This window comes from Clinocottus analis, unplaced genomic scaffold, assembly GCF_023055335.1.
Source record: "Clinocottus analis isolate CAN_PGR_092001 unplaced genomic scaffold, fCliAna1.0.p SCAF_4, whole genome shotgun sequence".
In the NCBI taxonomy this organism is placed as follows: Eukaryota; Metazoa; Chordata; class Actinopteri; order Perciformes; family Cottidae; genus Clinocottus; species Clinocottus analis.
The window spans coordinates 2405384-2426894 of record NW_027176153.1 but is presented as its reverse complement, the minus strand read 5'-3'; the positions used below and the strand labels follow the sequence as shown (position 1 = coordinate 2426894).

The 21511-nt window shown below is 43.0% G+C and overlaps 1 protein-coding gene across 2 annotated transcripts; it reads right to left on the bottom strand.

Annotated features, from left to right (window-relative positions):
- Nucleotides 1–814: 814 nt before the first annotated feature.
- On the bottom strand, nucleotides 815–21049 carry top1b (DNA topoisomerase Ib). Of its 2 annotated transcripts, none has more exons than XM_068598190.1 (21): nucleotides 20921–21049; nucleotides 20577–20601; nucleotides 19172–19262; nucleotides 18678–18792; nucleotides 17681–17736; nucleotides 17490–17594; nucleotides 17303–17402; nucleotides 17124–17209; nucleotides 16463–16578; nucleotides 15732–15853; nucleotides 15536–15658; nucleotides 14382–14569; nucleotides 12605–12749; nucleotides 12305–12448; nucleotides 10350–10535; nucleotides 9686–9754; nucleotides 9485–9599; nucleotides 4923–5050; nucleotides 4738–4832; nucleotides 3390–3539; nucleotides 815–1904 (listed from the first exon to the last, which is right to left on the bottom strand). In XM_068598190.1, exons 1-21 carry the CDS (start codon nucleotides 20951–20953, stop codon nucleotides 1802–1804), a joined length of 2295 nt encoding a protein of 764 aa, XP_068454291.1. In that variant the 5' UTR covers nucleotides 20954–21049; the 3' UTR covers nucleotides 815–1801. The 2 variants fall into 2 exon arrangements, with proteins under 2 accessions (XP_068454291.1, XP_068454292.1); XM_068598191.1 differs by having other exon boundaries at nucleotides 20583–20601.
- Nucleotides 21050–21511: the final 462 nt, after the last annotated feature.

Below are 21511 nucleotides of genomic sequence, written 5' to 3'. Positions count from 1 at the left end.
TAACGGATTGTTGGTTAAATGCGGTAAATAATTTTGGTAGTTAACATAAGCTTAATATAGAGTTTGCTGCAATATAAAATACCTCAGTAAATATCCCTCTTGTGAATTTTGAAAATACGTTTTTTCTTTAAAAATAAATAGACTACAAAAGTCATCACGCCATTCTTATTTATTTATTTATTTATATTTATATGTATATATATATTATCATTTATATATATATAAATATGTATATATATATATATATATATATATATATATATATATATATATATATATATATATATATATATATATATATATATATATATATATATATTCTTTTCTTTTTTTAAATACACATTTTCTTAATTTATTTGGGCAGAGCTACCGTACTTCCGGTAATTCCGCAGCTCTCCCGGTAGCTTGACGCAGCTGGGGCTGCAGCCTGTTACCGGCCTCTTAAAGACGCAGAGCTACTGATGCTTGTACTTCATAATTATCCTGAACACAACACGTATTACAACGTGTGACGTTTACAGGAAACTATCGTTGTGTCCCTGCAACTATTACATTGCAATATTACAAATTACCACCAAAAGTTGTTGGTTTTGTGGTTCAAATTGTCAGTCTTCTTTCCACAAAAACAAAGAAATAATGTACCTACATGGGGACAAACTAAATCACTAGTAATTGGACTATGACCTCTGACTTGACCGATCAGCTGATTACGTCTCTGACAGGCTCATGTTTCTCTTTATATACTTACTTTATGACCCCTTTTTTCTCCCACATATCATAAATCAATTAAGCAATTTAAAAAAGGAAAAGGTTGATGTTTTATTCTGAAAACTACAAAGCTCAAAACAACAAGCATTCAACCGATCCAGAGTCGCGTGATAAATGATCAAATAGCACACAAACATTAATGACAAAAGTTATAATATCCATCCACATGTGGAAAATGAAGGCGCACACTTTCTGCTTAATCACAACAACACAAACGGCACACCACAATGAAAGAGCTGTGATCTTTTTACTGTTTTGTTTTTGGAAAAAGAATCCACATCTCTCTTAGAAAACACCATCATCTCTCTGTGAGCTCTCGGTTACTTGGAAAACAAGTAACCGAGAGGATTGTTAAGATTGTAAAACTGTGGACACACACGCACGCACACACTTGTTTGCATATAAGCAATGAAGAGCCTCTCGTTGACGATGCATACGACACACATTTATATATAAAACGCTGAATCATAGTGACTTAAAAATGACAAAAACATATGTACATCCCTGAAATGAACAGCAAACTAAATGGAAAGAAAAGAGGACATTCTGTGTGCTAATAATTAAATGAACATAGTGCTCTGGGGGGAGTTCTCTACACGCCAGCCTGTCGTTTTCCTCTTTTCCTCCGTACAAACATGGATTAATTCATTATTCTATGAGAATATAGACTGTCTCAGCAAAGTCTGATGGCTTAACCGTTTCAGTGCAGGCGTGTCTGACGAGAGACAATACTAATGTGTTCGTAGACGTCTTACTCCTGGCCGAAAGCTGCAGCTACATCACACTGGTTCTTTAGCAGAGACGCCCCTCTGGCAGCCGGTCAGGTTGTCCTGGAGTTCCTCTAATCACCACTAATTCATATGTGTGTACATATATATAATATGTATTTATATGTACATATGTATGTACACAGCAGTTATTTAACCGTGGCCACACACGGTGGAAACTCTTTGACATCAACATACAGAACCTCTACAATCAAAAGGCGAGTTTCGAAAAAAGAATAAAAAGATAAAAAGGTCGACGTGTGCGTTTAAAACTCGTAGTCCTCCTCGGTCATGTCGATCGCCCAGGCGAACTTCTCCCTCTGGGTCTTGTTGTAGATCTTCTCGATTGGAACGGCCCACTTCTTGCACCTGGAGAGGACGGAGGACACACACCGGTTACGATCAAATAACACTAATAACACAACTCATCCGCTCACAATTCACAAGCTAGGATATTGCTATATTGCTATTGCTATATTGCTATCTTGCTATTGCTATCTGGGTATATTGCTATCTAGCTATTCCCATATTGCTATTGCTGTATTGCTATCTTGCTATTGCTATATTGCTATCTTGCTATAATGCTATCTTGCTATTGCTATCTTGCTACATTGTTATACTGCTATCTTGCTATTACTATTAACTCATAAACTCCACTCTTGAGAGGATGGGTTGTTATATGTAATATCTCATATTCATAAACTACTTTATTGCCTTTGGACAAGAACTGTAAAGTAACGACTCAAGTGTTGAATGCATTATGAAAAAACATAGGTTTAATATCCTGTAAACAGTTTAATTAGGCTGCAAAATATTTACTCAAATAAAGATTTTTAAGACTTTCTATTTCTGAAGTTTCTAAAAAAAAAAAGAATTGACCGTCTTTGTATAATCTCTAGAAATGTAAACCGTCTCATTATCAGAATGAATAATGAGTAAATGTAGTTTTGTGTGTGTAAAGCGATATTAGCTGTATTTCTTGTAAAATATATAGCTATTGTCATTTTCTTGTTAACTTAACTTCCTGTTATTTTTATTTAAAAAATGATTCAACATGAAACTCCCCAAACGCATAATGACGACGACACAGAACTCGCTCAACAGAAACCCACCTGCTCACACACACACACACGCACGCACACACACACACACACACGCACACACACACACACACACACGCACACACACACACAAGCAATGAAAAGCCTCTCGATGACGATGCATACGACACACATTTATACAAAACGCTGAATCATAGTGACTTAAAAATGGCACACACACACACACACACACACACACACACAAACACACACACACACACACGTGTACGGTTCCCATGCACCGCCCTACGGGCGGGGGACCCCCGTCCCTTAGCCCTTCACAATCAGGGCAAAACCACGGAGCATTCCTCAAGCCATTGTGCTGGAGGAGGAGGAAGAAGAGGAGGAGGAGAAGGAGGAGGAGGAGGAGGAGGAGGAGGAGGCTCTCCGTAAATAGCCATGGAGGCGGACCGGTGCTCCCCTTCATTCAGCCGCAGACAGCCTCCTCATTGCCTTCCCACATGGAGGAAGGAGCGCTGCTTGGGGACGCTCCCCGGCTTTCAGAAACAAACCCATTGTTCCTCGCGCTCACACGCTTCTCTTCCTCCTATTTTCCTTCTGAGCCCGTCAGCTTTTCTTTTCTTTCTTTTTTTCTTGCTCCTGCTGCTCCTTTTCTTACAATGCAAGAGCATTTCCTGTCTTTCTGTCATCACGGTCCCCGCCCTTACTCGTGGCCTCATGTCACAGTAACACCTGTCATATGATCGTGAGCAGTGAGAGAAGCGGCCGGGAAACGGCGCCGCTGCGTCCGTACCATGCCACAGAGATCCGTGGGTCCAGGTAGTTGAGCTTGGAGGTTCCCAGAGCGATCTGCTTGTTCTCCTCTCTGTCCGTGGCCTGAACCTGGAGCTTCATCAGCTGCTCCTCTATCCTCTGGACGGCTTTACGCTTCACCTCCACAGTCCTGAGAGAGATAAAGGAAGACAGGTGACTAGAGGAAGGCAGACAAAGACACGGCGGAGGGAGCAACACAAGTCCTTAATATCATGAATCAGATAAAACTAATTCTTTGTTGCCAACAGGAGAGTGAAGCTAATGCTTCATGTGTTGAAGCTGCATTCTCTCTCCTGACCACCAGGGGGCGACTCCTCTGGTTGTATAGAAGTCTATGCTTCATGTGTTAAAGCTGCATTCTCTCTCCTGACCACCAGGGTGCGACTCCTCTGGTTGTATAGAAGTCTATGCTTCATGTGTTAAAGCTGCATTCTCTCTCCTGACCACCAGGGGGCAACTCCTCTGGTTGTATAGAAGTCTATGCTTCATGTGTTAAAGCTGCATTCTCTCTCCTGACCACCAGGGGGCGACTCCTCTGGTTGTATAGAAGTCTATGCTTCATGTGTTAAAGCTGCATTCTCTCTCCTGACACCAGGGAGCGACTCCTCTGGTTGTATAGAAGTCTATGCTTCATGTGTTAAAGTTGCATTCTCTCTCCTGACCACCAGGGGGCGACTCCTCTGGTTGTATAGAAGTCTATGCTTCATGTGTTAAAGCTGCATTCTCTCTCCTGACCATCGGGGGCGACTCCTCTGGTTGTATAGAAGTCTATGCTTCATGTGTTAAAGTTGCATTCTCTCTAATGTGCACCGGGGGGCGACTCCTCTGGTTGTTTAGAAGTCTATGCTTCATGTGTTGAAGCTGCATTCTCTCTCCTGACCACCAGGGGGCGACTCCTCTGGTTGTATAGAAGTCTATATAAGTGACTCTACTTCTCTCTTGATGTATCCCCTCAGTAAACATTGTAAACATGAGTTTATGTCTCAATCTCTAGTTTCAAGTCTTCTTCTATACAGCATGATGTTCATTTAGTAAATTATGGTCTGTTAGAGTGAAACAGACCAGAAAGCAGGGGCCGCTTTAGGGGCGGGGCTACGAGGTGAATGACAGGTCGACACCTATACGGCGTCTCTACGTCCCTCTACAGTCCACATATGGTCACTTTAATTCATTAGTTGCCAAAAAAAAAGACGGACTGTAATCCAAGATGGCGACCAAACTCTATTGGAGCCAAACTCCCCTCATGTAGCAGCTAGCTACTTAGCTAGCCTTCTAACTGCACCACCACGTGAACGGCCGATGCCCTGGTCGCTCCGGCCTCTTCTTACTTTTTGCTCTTGTCGTCGTGGGAAGCCTTGTGTTCGGCCTTGGCCGCCTTCAGCTGCTTCCTGGCTGCCGACAGCTGATTCTGTTTCTCGTCGATCTGCAATCACAAGGAAGCAGTGAAGTCGACGGGCCGTCATTACAGCGACAGAAAACCCAGAGCGAGTCGGACACACGGCCGGTTCTCTACCTTGGTCTGAAGGTTCTGCATGGACTTCTCGAAGGTCTTGGGCGGAGCTCTCTGGTGGTTGCAGAGGATGGCCACCGCCCGGTTGGCTCGGTTGTAAGAAAGGACTTTAGCCGGGAGGCTGTCGTCCGCTGGAGACCCAACAAGTAGGCAAGGAGGGAGCATATGTATATATATATGTATATATATATATATATATATATATATATATATATATATATATATATATATATATATATATATATATATATATACATATATATATATATATATGCATATATATATATATATATATATATATACATATATATATATATGCATATATATATAAATATATATATGCATATATATATATATAAATATATATATGCATATATATATGTAAATATATAATATAAATATATAAAAATATAATAATATTCCAAATAAATATAAAATAAAAAATATATTAAAAAATGTATATATATATATATTTAAAAAATATATGTACAAATATATTTATATATTAAATATATTATGCGGGAGTCCAACATGATGAACCAACAGGAAACCAGCCTATTCTGAGGCCCTTTTCTTAAAAATGTCATACCCAAACTAGAAGGGTGCATCTCTACAACCACTAGGGCTGTTTGAATTAAAGGTACACATGTGAGGTGTTGATGAGTAAACCGTCAGTCTATAAGTTACTGGTTACTTCTACGACCCCTTAAAAATATATTTTGGAGAAACTTTCGTTTGTCCCCCTGTCTGTCTTCACCTGTGTATATATATATATATATATATATATATATATATATATATATATATATATATATATATATATATATATATATATATATGTGTGTATACATATATATATATATATATATATAAATCTCAAGGCCATACAGATGTGCATGGTAGAGGTCCCCCTGGTCAAGACTGCGTTGTAATTTCACTTTACAACTTTAAGGATCTGTTTATATAGACCTCTGAATATTGGAAATCGTAAAGTTATGAATATCATTATTACATGTAAGCTGACTTCTCCAAAACCGTACAGTAAAATCTCAAGGCCATGCCCATGTGCATGGCAGAGTTCCCCCTGAACAAGACTGTGTTGTGATTTTACTTTACAAATGTTAGGATCTGTTTTCATAGCAGTTTGAATATTGGAAATTGTGAAATTATGAGTATCATTACGTCATTGAAGCTGCTTTGAAGTCAATTTTCTTCAAAACCGTACAGTAAAATCTCAAGGCCATACACATGTGCAGGTACACAGAGTCAAAATACAGGTTTAGCAAGGCGGTGAGAGATGCTAAACGACTGTACTCTGAGAAACTGCATCATCAGCTCTCATGAAGTGACTCTGCTCCTGTCTGGAGAGGTTTCAGGCAGATCACCAACTACAAGCCCACAACCCCCGACTCCATGATCGACCTCCGCCTGGCAGACGGGCTGAACGACTTCTACTGCCGCTTTGAAAGACAATGCAGCAGTCCTGACGCAATCCCCCACAGGCCCTCATCCAGCCACAAACCCCCAGCACCCCCTCCCCCAGCCCATCAGGGGTTCACACCTCTGTACCTACCCCCCCCCCCCCCTCCCCCCCCACCACTCTCCTCAGTGACGACTCTTTCCATTCAGGAGAGAGCCGTCAACAGGCTTTTTAAAAAGCAGAACCCCCGCAAAGCCCGGACTCTGTCTCCCCCTCCACCCTGAAGCACTGTGCCGACCAGCTGTCTCCGGTGTTCACAGACATTTTCAACACCTCCCTGGAGACATGCCACGTCCCAGCCTGCTTCAAGGCCTCCACCATCATTCCCGTCCCCCAAAAACCCAGGATCACAGGACTCAATGACTACAGCCCCGTCGACCTCTGTGGTCATGAAGTCTTTTGAGCGCCTGGTCCTGTCCCACCTCATGACATCACCGACCCCCTGCTGCACCCCCTACAGTTCGCCTACAGAGCCAACAGGTCTGCAGACGATGCAGTCAACATGGCCCTGCACTGCATCCTCCAGCATCTGGACTCCCCAGGAACCTACGCCAGGATCCTGTTTGTGGACTTCAGCTCTGCTTTCAACACCATCATCCCGTCCCTGCTGCAGGACAAGCTCTCCCAGCTGCACGTGCCAGACTCCACCTGCAGGTGGATCACAGACTTCCTGTCTGACAGGAAGCAGCACGTGAAGCTGGGGAACCACGTCTCTGGCTCCAGGACCACCAGCACCGGTTCCCCCCGAGGCTGCGTTCTTTCCCCTCTGCTCTTCTCGCTGTACACCAACAGCTGCACCTCCAGTCACCAGCCCGTCAAGCTCCTGAAGTTCGCGGACGACACCACCCTCATCGGTCTGATCTCTGGTGGGGATGAGTCCGCCTACAGGTGGGAGACTGAGCACCTGGTGACCTGGTGCAGCAGAACAACCTGGAGCTCAACGCTCTGAAGACAGTGGAGATGGTTGTGGATTACAAGAAGAGTGCAGCCTCACCCGCCCCCCTCACCCTGCATAACTCCCCCGTAGACGCCGTGGAGTCCTTCCTCTTCCTGGGCTCCATCATCACCAGGACCTCCAGTGGGAGCTGAACATCAGCTCCATCACTAAGGAGGCCCAGCAGAGGATGTTCTTCCTGCGGCAGACAATGATGCTGCACTTCTACACCGCCATCATTGAGTCCATCCTCTGCGCCTCCATCACCGTCTGGCACGCTGCAGCCACTGCCAAGGACAAGGCCGGGCTGCAGCGCATCACCCGCTGTGCCGAGAGGTGATTGGCTGCAATCTGCCGTCCCTCCAGGTCTTGTTTGCTTCCAGGACCTTGAAGCGGGCAGAGAAGATTGCGGCCGACCCCTCTGACCCTGGACACAAACTGTTTGAGTCCCTTCCCTCTGGCAGGAGGCTGAGGTCCATCAGGACCAGGACCTCCTGCCACACTAACAGTTTCTACCCAGCAGCAGTCGGCTCATCAACAGAGTCCGAACCCCCACTGACTGACTCTGTCTCCCCCAGGACCCCCCCTTCTCTCCCTTCTCTCCCTTCTCTCCCTCTCTCCCTTCTCTCCTTCTCTCCCTTCTCTCCTTCTCTCCTTCTCTCCCTTCTCTCCCTTCTCTCCTTCTCTCCCTTCTCTCCCTTCTCACCCTTCTCTCCTTCTCTCTCTTCTCTCCCTCTCTCCCTTCTCTCTCTTCTCTCCTTCTCTCCCTTCTCTCCCTTCTCTCCTTCTCTCTCTTCTCTCCTTCTCTCCCTTCTTTCCGTCTCTCCCTTCTCTCCCTTCTCTCCCTTCTCTCCGTCTCTCCCTTCTCTCCCTTCTCTCCTTCTCTCCTTCTCTCCTTCTCTCCCTTCTCTCATTGTCTCTCTTCTCTCTCTTTTCTCTCTTCTCTCCCTTCTCTCCTTCTCTCCTTCTCTCCCTTCTCTCCCTTCTCTCTCTTCTCTCTCTTCTCTCCCTCTCTCCCTTCTCTCCTTCTCTCCCTTCTCTCCTTCTCTCCCTTCTCTCTCTTCTCTCCTTCTCTCTCTTCTCTCCCTCTCTCCCTTCTCTCCCTTCCCTCCCTTCTTTCCCCTGCACATCCCTCCACACATTCAAAGTCACTCGCCACGTTACCCATCACCTGTCACTTTCAACAATCATAACCTCATTCCGTGCATTCTCTGTTGTTGCTGTTGTTTGTTGTTGTTGTTGTTGTTGTTGTTGTTCCGCCAGGACAAATTCCTCGTTTGTAATAACTCACGTGGCAATAAAAAGTTTCTGATTCTGATTCTGATGGCAGAGGTCCCCCTGAACAAGACTGCGTTGTGATTTTACTTTACAAATGTTAGGATCTGTTTCTATAGCGCTTTAAATAATGGAAATCCTGAAGTTATGAATATCATTATTACATGTAAGCTGAAGTCAAAAATTGAAATTGGTTTGTGTTAACGCCGTTAATAACGCGCTAATCTGACAGCACTAATATATATGTAAATATGCATGAGAAAAAATATATATATATATATTCTAAATATAAAAATATATATAAACAAATTCTAAAATTTATATGGATATATATATATATATATATATAAAATTACAAATTACAAATAATAAAAAATGTATGTATCAATCTAAATATTATATATATATATATATATATATATATATATATATATATGTATATATATATGTAAATATATAATATAAATATATAAAAATATATACTCCAAATAAATATAAAATAAAAAATATATTCAAAAATGTATATATATATATATATTTAAAAAATATATGTACAAATATTTTCTATATTAATATGTATATGAATATATTATGCGGCGTGCAGCAGCATGCAGCAGCGCGTGCAGCAGCGCGTGCAGCAGCGCGTGCAGCAGCGTGTGAAGCGCGTGCAGCAGCGTGTGAAGCGCGTGCAGCGGCGTGCGCGGCGTGCAGCAGCATGCAGTAGCATGCAGCAGCGTGCAGCGGCGTGCACGGCGTGCGCGGCGTGCAGCGGCGTGCAGCAGCATGCAGCAGCGTGCAGCAGCGTGCAGCAGCGTGCAGCAGCGTGCAGCAGCGTGCAGCAGCGTGCAGCGGCGTGCGCGGCGTGCGGTTACTCACGGCAGGCGAGCTCCTTGAGCTGCTGCTGCAGCGTGATGGAGGCGTTGTAGGTGCGGAACACTTTGGCCGTCAGGCCGTCCATCAGCTCCTGCAGGTGCTTGTTCAGGATGGACGTCTGCGGGGAGGAGAAGGTTGTTTGTTCACACGGTTCACTTTGGACTGGAAGTTAGGAGGCGGAGTCTCACGCGTGTGTTTTCTTACATTCAGCCTGTCGAAGAGGTCGTCATCAGGCTGCTTGTTCTCCAGGAACAGCTGCAGGTTCTTAAAGACCTGAGAAAACAGAAAGAATCATTAAGAGCTCTGTGATTGGTCACGAATGAGTGTGTGTGTGTGTGTGTGTGTGTGTGTGTGTGTGTGTGTGTGTGCGTGTACGTCTGTGTGTATGTATGTCTGTGTATGTGTGAGTGTGATTGTGAGTGTGATTGTGAGTGTGTGTATGTCATATGCGTGAAGACACACGCACACGTGTAGACACACACACACACACACACGGACACACACACACAGACACACAGACACGTAGACATACACACATACACACACACACACACACACACACACAGACACACACACACAGACAGACAGACAGACACAGACAGACACACACACAGACGCACACACGCGTAGACACACACACATACACACACACAGATACACACACACAGACACAGACACGCACACAGACAGACACGCACGCACACACACTGAGACACACACACACAGAGACACACACACAGACACAAACAGACACACTCTCACACACACACACACACGCACACACACACACACACTCTCTCACACACACACACACACACAGACACACACACACACACAGTGGCCCTCTCTCTCTCCGGTCGTGTCTCACCCTCTTCTCCACGGGGATCTTGTTGTAGTAGCGGATGGAGTCTTTTCCCAGGAAGTCGAACTCCACCACGTACTCCTGGTCGTCCATCTTGGGGTACAGCTTGATGTGCTCCACCCGCAGCGAGCAGCAGCCGACGGTGTCCGCCGTCTCTCCTTCCTCCTTCTCGTTACCCGCTCGCAGAGCAAGCTGCGGGAGAGATGACGCGATCACACGTCGCGAGTGAACTTCAGGAGTTAAACGTTTTCTGCAGGATTTGTTCTCCTCACATGTTTTTACCTGCAGCAAAAAGCCCTTGTGGTTAAAGTGTGGGGGGACTTTGGCGCCATCTAGCGGCGAGCTTGCAGATTGCAACCAACTGAAACTTCTCCCGTGTGCCAAGCGAGATTAGAAACTAAAGAAAACATAGTTATTAAAGGAACCGTGGGGAGCATTAATTGGCAGAAAATAATTTTCTTATTATAAGTATAAGTAGTTTTCCATCTGCAACCTCACCGCTAGATGGCGCCACATCCTACACACTGCACCTTGAATATTATAGTCTAATTCTCCCATTTATTTTGTAACCAATGAAAGGTAGTTATAATTTTTGGTTTCTAGTGAAGTAGTGACCTGTCAATCACCTCGTAGCCCCGCCCCTAAAGCCCTGCTTTATGGTGTGTTTGACTCTAAATGACCATAATTTACTAAATGAACAACATGCTGTATAGAAGAAGACTTGAAACTTCTATACAACCAGAGGAGTCGCCCCCTGGTGGTCAGGATAGAGAATGCAGCTTTAACACATGAAGCATAGACTTCTATACAACCATAAGAGTCACCCCCTAGTGGTCAGGAGAGAGAATGCAGCTTTAACACATGAAGCATAGACTTCTATGCAACCAGAGGAGTCGCCCCCTGGTGGTCAGGAGAGAGAATGCAGCTTTAACACATGAAGCATAGACTTCTATACAACCATAAGAGTCACCCCCTAGTGGTCAGGAGAGAGAATGCAGCTTTAACACATAAAGCATAGACTTCTATGCAACCAGAGGAGTCGCCCCCTGGTGGTCAGGAGAGAGAATGCAGCTTTAAAACATGAAGCATAGACTTCTATACAACCATAAGAGTCACCCCCTAGTGGTCAGGAGAGAGAATGCAGCTTTAACACATAAAGCATAGACTTCTATGCAACCAGAGGAGTCGCCCCCTGGTGGTCAGGAGAGAGAATCCAGCTTCAAGACATGAAGCATAGACTTCTATACAACCAGAGGAGTCGCCCCCTGGTGGTCAGGAGAGAGAATGCAGCTTTAACACATAAAGCATAGACTTCTATGCAACCAGAGGAGTCGCCCCCTGGTGGTCAGGAGAGAGAATGCAGCTTTAACACATGAAGCATAGACTTCTATACAACCATAAGAGTCACCCCCTAGTGGTCAGGAGAGAGAATGCAGCTTTAACACATAAAGCATAGACTTCTATGCAACCAGAGGAGTCGCCCCCTGGTGGTCAGGAGAGAGAATCCAGCTTCAAGACATGAAGCATAGACTTCTATACAACCAGAGGAGTCGCCCCCTGGTGGTCAGGAGAGAGAATGCAGCTTTAACACATGAAGCATAGACTTCTATGCAACCAGAGGAGTCGCCCCCTGGTGGTCAGGAGAGAGAATGCAGCTTTAACACATGAAGCATAGACTTCTATACAACCATAAGAGTCGCCCCCTGGTGGTCAAGAGAGAGAATGCAGCTTCAAGACATGAAGCATAGACTTCTATACAACCAGAGGAGTCGCCCCCTGGTGGTCAGGAGAGAGAATGCAGCTTTAACGCATTTGCATTTACAAGTTCAAATGTAATCAGAAGTGTTTCTACTTTGAATGTCACCATGATATTTAAGGATCTTTTTAATATTTATATCACAGGAATATGATGTTTTTTTGTTCATACATCAGGACAAACGTCTTCCCGTGTTTCTCCTCACCTTGTCTATGAAGTACAGCGCCACGGCTCTCTGCCGGATCCTCATCTCTTTGGACTTCCAGTCGTCTCGATACTGCGTACGGAGGCGATCCACACACTTCTTCAACCGACGAGCGGTCTCATATTTCTGCCAGTCCTTCTCCCCCTGCACACACACACACACACACACACACACACACACACACACACACACACACAGAAAGTTCATGTAAGAGGGAAAACATTTTTTTTTTTTGTTTCCATCAATGAATAACCGGTGAGATATTTACACTCAGGATTAAGTCGGGGAGCCGAGCGGTACCTTGATCCTGGAGCTTGGATTCAACATGATGTACTTGATGGATCCCTGGATGTTCTCCGTCCAGGAAGCCAGCCAGGTCACCTTGTTGTCGTGGCGAAGCTCCTTCCACTTGGTCCCCGGGGGAGGTTTCGGATGCTTGGAGTCCCTGCAGAACAGAGGAAAGGTTCAATATAACTCTCCCCATAGTTCCCATGTCAAAGTGTCCTTGAGTAAGACACTGCTTCTCAGCAGCCCTTCTGTTCCTTCAGAGACCGTTCAAATGTGACGAAGTAAAATGAAGTTGTGAGACGAAAACACGGACGACTCCCAGACTAAGAAATGGCGTGGTGGCGAGCTGTCAACCCGGCTCCTCTCTGCAGAACTGGAGGTTGCCGCCTGATATATTTCAGACCTGATTTAAATCTTTCTTTCTTTTCATCTTTACAGCTCTAAGATTTACATGATGCTGTTCTGAGCTCAACTGTGGGGCAATAGCGTACACAGACGTGGCGACGTGTCCTCCCTGGGTTGTGTTATTGTTCTCTCACACTCACGCACACACACACACACACTTCCCGTTAGATAAGGAGTGAGAAATAAATCACAACATCGCCGCTAAAAGACTGAAGGGAGGAGATGAAGGCAAAGAAAAAGAAAAACAAGGTGAAAACCGTGACAGAGCAGTTAGAAAGCGTCTGCATCCGTCCTTTTGAAGGACTAACAACAAGTACACACACTTCACAACCTGTCATGTGACCTCACCTGCAGTGGCTCGACAGCGCCACCCTGTGGTCAGAACTCAGTGCCCGACAGACTGCCGACTTTAAGGTTTTTGTGTTTATCCTGTGCATCCAAATAAGAGCCGATCCGAGGGGATATTTAGTGAAGGAGGAGTTCACTTTTAGGAGGACAAACACTTTACAAATGATTTTATTAATCATCTATAAGTCCTTAATACTAAATCCATCATTTATAAAGTATGAAAACCCAAGCTTATTAATCAAGAATGGAACATCTGTGTTCATAAATGAGTTACTAAAGAGTGTTCATGTTGGAATAATGATTTTTAAATGATGCATTCAGTGTTTATTCATGTTTTAATAATGCTAAACAGTGTTTAGCATTACAAAGTGCTACCGACTATTGTAATCCTGCTTTAAACCCAGTTAGACAAAGACAACTTTGTGGATTTTACACTTTTATTAATTGTGCTATTTATTTATCTCCACACTCGTTTGTTTTAAATAAATTAAATGTGTATCGATTCTGTCTGAAAACCAGGTTTGTAAAATATAATCTTATTTCTATTTATTTTTTTCTCGATTTTATCACAATACTTAAGTCCTGATAAAATATTATTACGTTACTCGGATATTATCACGATACTTAAGTACCAATACGATATTATTACGAGACTGTGATGTTATCATAATACTGTGATATCATCACGATACTTAAGTCCCGATACGAAATTATCTCTATATTGTGATATTATCACGATATTTCAATATATTAAGTATCACGATACATTGACAATCGCGATATTTTGCTGCCTTTTTTCAGTCATAAATTGTCCCCAAAGGAAACCTTTTGTCAACATATTTGATCATCATATTTTTCGAGGACCAAAAAGTTTGAAATTGGTATAATAATAGACCGATACTCAGCTTCTGTGTATCAATACAATATCGCCACTCAAAATATCGCGATACTTATGCTGTATCGATTTTACCCCAACCAGAAACACACGATATTTGGGGGAAGAACAAGTTTTGTGCGTGACGGACAGGTGACCCACTTGCTGCAGTTGATGATGATGTCCTCGGGCCGGATGCGTCGCTTCAGCATTCCCATCTTGGGATGATCCCCTCGGCCCCGGAACAGACCCGGCGGCTCGATGCGGAAGTTCCCGATGCGCTCCTTGTGGTTGTCCATGATGCAGAAGCCGTACTCCTGCAGGAGTCTCTCGTTCTCCTCTCTGTTTTTCTGCAAAGAGAAAAGAACAGTGAAGTCTCTGGAAGCCCGTTTCCGCACAAACAGAAAAAAGATGGTGTTTTTGCCATGGAAGCTCGTTTCCGCCACGAAATTATGAGGTAGAAAGACATAATTATGAGATAGTAAGACACAATTATGAGATAAAAAGTCATAATTATGAGATAAAAAGTCATAAATATGAGATAAAAAGTCATAATTATGAGATAAAAAGTCATGAATATGAGATAAAAAGTCATAATTATGAGATAAAAAGTCATAATTATGAGATAAAAAGTCATAAATATGAGATAAAAAGTCATAAATATGGGATAGAAAGTCATAATTATGAGATAAAAAGTCAGAATTATGAGATAAAAAGTCATAATTATGAGATAAAAAGTCATAATTATGAGATAAAAAGTCATAATTATGAGATAAAAAGTCATAAATATGAGATAAAAAGTCATAAATATGGGATAGAAAGTCAAAATTATGAGATAAAAAGTCATAAATATGAGATAAAAAGTCATAAATATGGGATAAAAAGTCATAAATATGCGATAGAAAGTCAAAATTATGAGATAAAAAGTCATAATTATGAGATAAAAAGTCATAAATATGAGATAAAAAGTCATAAATATGGGATAGAAAGTCAAAATTATGAGATAAAAAGTCATAATTATGAGATAAAAAGTCATAATTATGAGATAAAAAGTCATAAATATGAGATAAAAAGTCATAAATATGGGATAGAAAGTCAAAATTATGAGATAAAAAGTCATAATTATGAGATAAAAAGTCATAATTATGAGATAAAAAGTCATAAATATGAGATAAAAAGTCATAAATATGGGATAGAAAGTCAAAATTCTGAGATAATAAAGCCATTTTGTGGCGGGAACGGACCAAAGCAACATCCAGACGGCGGTTTGATGTTCCCGGGCGTCGGTGGAGTCCAGCTGGTGGTAGAAGACTTACCTGTTTCTCCCCTTTCGACATCTGTTTCCGAGCTTCCGATTGGGCCTTGAAGTACTCGCTCATCTCACTGAAGTTGCACTTGTTCAGGTCGGTGAGCTTTGATTTCTCCTCTGAGGTCATTTCCTAAAAATACAAAGTGCAGAGAGGACTGTGTGTCGTATAACTTGCATGGTACTGCCGTGGATCGGCTCCTCACCTTCTTCCAGTCCTTGAAGAAGTTCTTCCTGAAGATGTCCTTAGTGGTGTACTCGTGATCCAGCATCTTGGCAAAAAAGGTGGCGACCTCCTCTGCAGGAGCGTTCAGCTTCATCGGCTTTCCTACAAATACAGGAGAGAAAAAAATGACATTGTAGTCAATGCGACGACTCTGGTTGTATAGAAGTCTATGCTCGATGTGTTAAAGCTGCATTCTCTCTCCTGACCACCAGGGGGCGACTCCTCTGGTTGTATAGAAGTCTATACTTCATGTGTTGAAGCTGCATTCTCTCTCCTGGCCACCAGGGGGCGACTCCTCTGGTTGTATAGAAGTCTATGCTTCATGTGTTAAAGCTGCATTCTCTCTCCTGACCACCAGGGGGCGACTCCTCTGGTTGTATAGAAGTCTATGCTTCATGTGTTAAAGCTGCATTCTCTCTCCTGACCACCAGGGGGCGACTCCTCTGGGTGTATAGAAGTCTATGCTTCATGTGTTAAAGCTGCATTCTCTCTCCTGACCACCAGGGGGCGACTCCTCTGGTTGTATAGAAGTCTATATAAATGACGATGTCTCAATCTCTAGTTTCAAGTCTTATTCGACAGCATGATGTTCGTTTAGTACATTTCGGTAATTTAGAGTCAAACAGACGATTACGTCCACTTCTTCTATACAGCCTACAGTTATACCAATATAATGTAGTAATACAATTATATATATATAAACAGACTCACCGTCGTAGTAAAACTTGACTTTGTCCGGCATGGCTTCGTACGGCGGCGCAAACACTGGACCTTTGTGCTCGAGGAAGCGCCATTTTGATCCGTCGGTGGCTCGTTCCTCCTCCCACCTGACGACATCGCAAACACAACGCTTGAGGACGAGAACACGGCGTCGCTACTGCTCCTCTAACCGAGGCTGTCGTGTGACGGTCTGAGGAAACTACTCAGTAGAAGAAGAAAATATGAACACTTCAGTAGTACTTAAAAGGCACTTACTTATTGCACTTTGTAGTTTTTGCTAATAACAACAACACCGTGAGCAATAGTACATTTCAATTTGATGTGCAACACTATTTTCATTCATCTATTTGCAATACAACCTTCTTTTTTTAATACCTCTCTGAATAGCATGCTCAATATTACTTATTTATTTTAGTTTACATGAGGCTCTGGTGTCACCTCTTATATATTTTGTATTTTTTACTATTTTCTATTAATTCTTATTTCTGTTGTATTCAATTTTGTAAAGATGTCTGTAGAATTATTTTACATGTATTAATTGTTATTCTATTATTCATATGTTTCAATTTCTATTCTGTTTTTTTGTTTGTTAGTCTAATGAAAATGTCCTCAAAATAAGATAAATAAAGTTTTATTTCATCTCCTCTCTCACCATTTCCACTTCTCCTCTTCCTCTTTTTTGGCTTTCTTTCCATCTGTGGCCTTTTTGTCTTTTGTCTTGTTTTTGGGCTTAATGTCCTTAAAAAAAAAAAAAAGAAGCACAGAATAAATATGAAGACGTGGACGAAGACGTCGTCGGCTAAAAAAACAACCAAAGAAACGTGAACGAACCTCGTCGTCTTCGTCGTCCTCGTCCTCCTCGTCCTCGTGTTTCCTCTTCTTGGCCTTCTTCTCGTGCTCCGCCTTCACCTTTTTGGACTTGTGTTCCGATCTGTAAACCAAGCGCACCGATTGGTGGAACGGGCCACAGAACAGGAAGTGTGAGGACGCGGGCTTCCATCGTGTCGGGTACACCCACCCGTCAGCGCCGTGCTCTCGCTTGGAGGCCTTGTCTTGTTTGGGAGACGCGTGGAAGCCGCTGTCGTCCTCCGGCTCGCTCTTGACGGCGGCCGGACTTCTTTCTCTGCCGCGAACATCGGAGAGACATCGGACCGAAAGGTTAGCGACGGGAAAGAGAACGTCTGGCGTTCACAAGGCGACGCCGCTTACCTCACGTAGCCGTTCTCCTTCTCCTTTTTCGGCTTTTCCAATGGAGGCGATTTGATCTGAGGAAAGAGGGAAACACGTGAGTCTTTTGAGGAGGAGAAGTGTCCGAAAACCTTTCAGGTCGACGTTCCAATTTAAAAAATATATTAAAATATATATATATTGTGCATCTTTTTATATTATATTGCGTAACCAGTAGAAATGTTGCTGTATCGAAAAGATATATGTGTGTGTGTCTGTCTGTGTGTGTCTTTGTGTGTGTGTGTGTCTGTCTGTCTGTGTGTCTGTCTGTCTTTGTGTGTCTCTGTCTGTATGTGTGTGTGTGTCTGTCTGTCTTTGTGTGTCTCTCTGTCTGTGTGTGTGTTTGTGTGTGTGTGTGTGTGTGTGTGTGTGTGTCTGTCTGTCTGTGTGTGTGTGTGTCTGTGTATGTCTTTGTGTGTGTGTCTGTCTGTGTGTCTGTCTGTCTTTGTGTGTCTCTGTCTGTCTGTCTGTGTGTGTGTGTGTGTGTGTGTGTGTGTCTGTCTGTCTGTCTGTCTTTGTGTGTCTCTCTGTCTGTCTTTGTGTGTGTGTGTTTCTCTGTCTGTCTGTCTGTCTGTCTGTGTGTCTGTCTTTGTGTGTCTGTCTGCGTGTCTGTGTGTCTTTGTGTGTGTGTCTGTCTGTCTGTCTGTCTGTGTGTGTGTCTATGTGTGTGTGTCTGTCTGTCTGTCTATGTATGTGTGTGTGTCTGTCTTTGTGTGTCTGTATTTGTCTCTCTGTCTGTGTGTGTATGTGTGTATGTCTCTCTGCCTCTGTATGTGTGTGTGTGTGTGTGTGTGTCTGTCTGTCTGTGTGTTTGTCTCTCTGTCTGTGTGCGTGTGTGTCTCTGTGTGTGTGTGTCTCTCTGTCTCTGTGTGTGTGTGTGTGTCTCTCTGTGTGTGTGTGTGTGTGTGTGTCTCTCTGTCTGTCTGTGTGTGTGTGTGTGTGTGTGTGTGTGTGTGTGTGTGTCTCTCCGTTGACTGACCTTCTCTTCTCTCCTCTTCTCTTTGTGTTTTTCGCGGTGTTTGTCTGAGCTGCCGTTGCTGTGCTTCAGCTTCTCTTTGTCCAGGTGCTTCTTCTCAGACGGGTCCTTGTGTTCGCTGGGAGGTCGAGGGGTCAAGAGGTCAAGGTCGGGAAAGGTCAGACACACAAAGACAACGCTGACAAAAGCACGTTGTCAAAACCTTGGAATATTAAAGAGGTCTCAGTGGAACCCAATGGGTACGTTCTAGATGAAACCCTTTGAATATTAAAGAGTTCTCAGTAGAAAATGAGGAATATGTGAAAGTAAAACACCACGACAGAAGGTTCTAGGTCTAACCCTTCACAACGCGTACTCTCCCCCCCCAAAAAAAGGATTAGAGTGTGTGTGTCAGAATCTGAATCCACGCGCTCAGACTTTGTCTTTAAAGATCCAGACTCACAACCGGCCGCTCGTAGCTGGTGTGCAGCTCAACAACACTCGAGAGGGAACCGTACCTGTTGCTGTGCTTGAGCTTGTCGCGCTCCTTGTCCTTCTTGTGGTCTTTGTGTCGGTGCTCTTTGTGCTTGTCTTTGTGTTTGTGGGCGTCTGTCGTGAAAAAAATGAAGTAAAAATGAAGTCTTCTAAATGTGAATAACACTTTGTTACTGTGATAACTTTGACACAAAGGCCTCCAGCAAACAGACAAAGTAGTCAAATAAACACCTGAATGTGTATTTTTGATGTTTTCTTTCCTCTACCTAAAAGACGACGTTGTATGGAAGACAAATGGACTAAAACTTCTATTTTGTGTTCCCTCCATCAACCATCGGTCCCAACTATCCTGACACAGCGTCTTCATAGGAACGTTTTGGGATGATCGTCACCCTGTTGTCACCACAGGTTAATAAACCACCAGGTACAATATATCAAATAATAAAGCAAATATCATAATTATGAGATAATAAAGTCATAATTATGAGATAAAGTCTAAATTATGAGATGATAAATCGAAATTATGAGATAGAAAGTCATAATTATGAGTTAAAAGTCTAAATTTGTAGATTAAAAGTCATAATTATGAGTAAAAAAGTCAAATACAAGATATCTTGTTGTGATGGAAACAGGCTTCCATATAAAGCTGATTAATAAACCTGATTAATAAACCATCAGTTATCATCTCCCATATGAACCAATCAACCAAACTGACTGCTTTGCTTCCCCATCACGTCACACCAGGTCACCAATTTAACACATAATAATAAATAAAGTGCTCTGGACTTTGCAGGAGTAACAGACACTCCATGATTTGTGCAAAATCCAATAATATAATGACTATATAAATATGTAATTACTGCTCAATGCATGTGTGATTGTATTAATGTAGTGCAACTTTCTCTTCTGTGGCTTGAAGTTGCTCTACTCTCATGCGTGCATGACATAAATAAAGCCTGCAGGCCTCCAGCGGAGAGGAGGGGGGAGGCGGCGATATCAACGCCCAGCTTGAGCTCCATATCTCGGCGCACAGTTCGGCTCTGCTCCCTTCATCCTCCTCCCCTCATCGGCCGCTGCACGCAGAAAAAGAAAATGGCGCAGAGACTAAGTCCTCAGCCCCAATTTGGCCACTTTCGGCTCCAAAATTCGGCCCAAGTGCACGCGCACATCGTCAAACCAGCGCGTGCAAAATGAGCACGACGCCGGGGCCCGTCGGGGCCGCCGGGCGGGTCCGGAACCCGGGGCTCGCGAGTGCGCGAACCGGACCCTCTTTTTGAACAATAGCCGCAAGAGAGTGGTGGAGAAGGGACTTAGTCTCTGGGACGCCATTTCTGCCCTTAACTAGAAACTAAAGCAGGAGACAGATCGCAGGCTCGCGCTGGAGATCAGAGCACATGAACACAATGAAAGCCTCCTCACGGGACCTACCGCTACCTTTGGCTCCAGAATGCACCTGCAAATTACGAGAAAAAAAGATTTTAATATCGCAATTTTGAAAATGCCGGTAAGGTTATTCCAAGTTTCAGTCGGCAACACAAAATGAACCCTGGAAATGCATGCATTTAAAAAATATATTTATACATATATTATTAGCAACAATACAATACGACATACTACACAATCGTTATTAAGTGTCTTCACAAATAGGAACTTCTTCTGTGAGCTAAAGCCGCTATTCCTCATAATTAAAAATCCCCACTCAGGTATTACAAAGGAAACGAGCAGGAAAGATGGTTTTATATAAATATGAATTATTGACTGAACGCGGGTACCTGCGGGTTTCCGTGTGCGTGATCTCCGCTCATGGCCGGGTTGTTTGTGTTTGCAGAGCAGGTGAAGTTATCACAGCAGACAGCTGTTCGGGATGCGAGGCTCGGGGAAACCTCTGCCGACGGACTGGAATGGAGTCCCAGCGTTTGCTCTCTGCGCATGCGCACACTGACAGGCACAGACTCTGCGTGGTGCCTACCTGAACCACAATACAGTCAGCGTGGATACTTCACGTTACAAGTACACTGGATATTATAGTTATATAAATGAATTATATATATATATATATATATATATATATATATATATATATATATATATATATATATATAAACAATATAAATACAAATATATATAAACATGTATTAATATATATATGTAAATATATACATATATATAAATATATACATACAAATATACATAAAAACAAATATTTAAATATAAAAACTATATAAATATAAAAACATATATACAAATATACACACACAAATATATATATATAAATAAATAAAAATACTAATATATCTATAGAATTATAAGTATATGCATATATTTTTTAATTAATTAAATACATTTTTTATTACATCCATAAA

What these genes read in the sequence shown, in the direction of transcription:
- top1b (XM_068598190.1), bottom strand. Translation starts at nt 20,953, where the DNA reads ATGAGCGGAGATCACGCACACGGAAACCCGCAG. An exon ending in AGGACGACGAAGACGACGAG is followed by an intron (nt 17,210 to 17,302) that starts GTTCGTTCACGT and finishes TTTTTTTTTAAG; the next exon opens with GACATTAAGCCCAAAAACAA. An exon ending in AGTCAAGTTTTACTACGACG is followed by an intron (nt 15,854 to 16,462) that starts GTGAGTCTGTTT and finishes CTGTATTTGTAG; the next exon opens with GAAAGCCGATGAAGCTGAAC.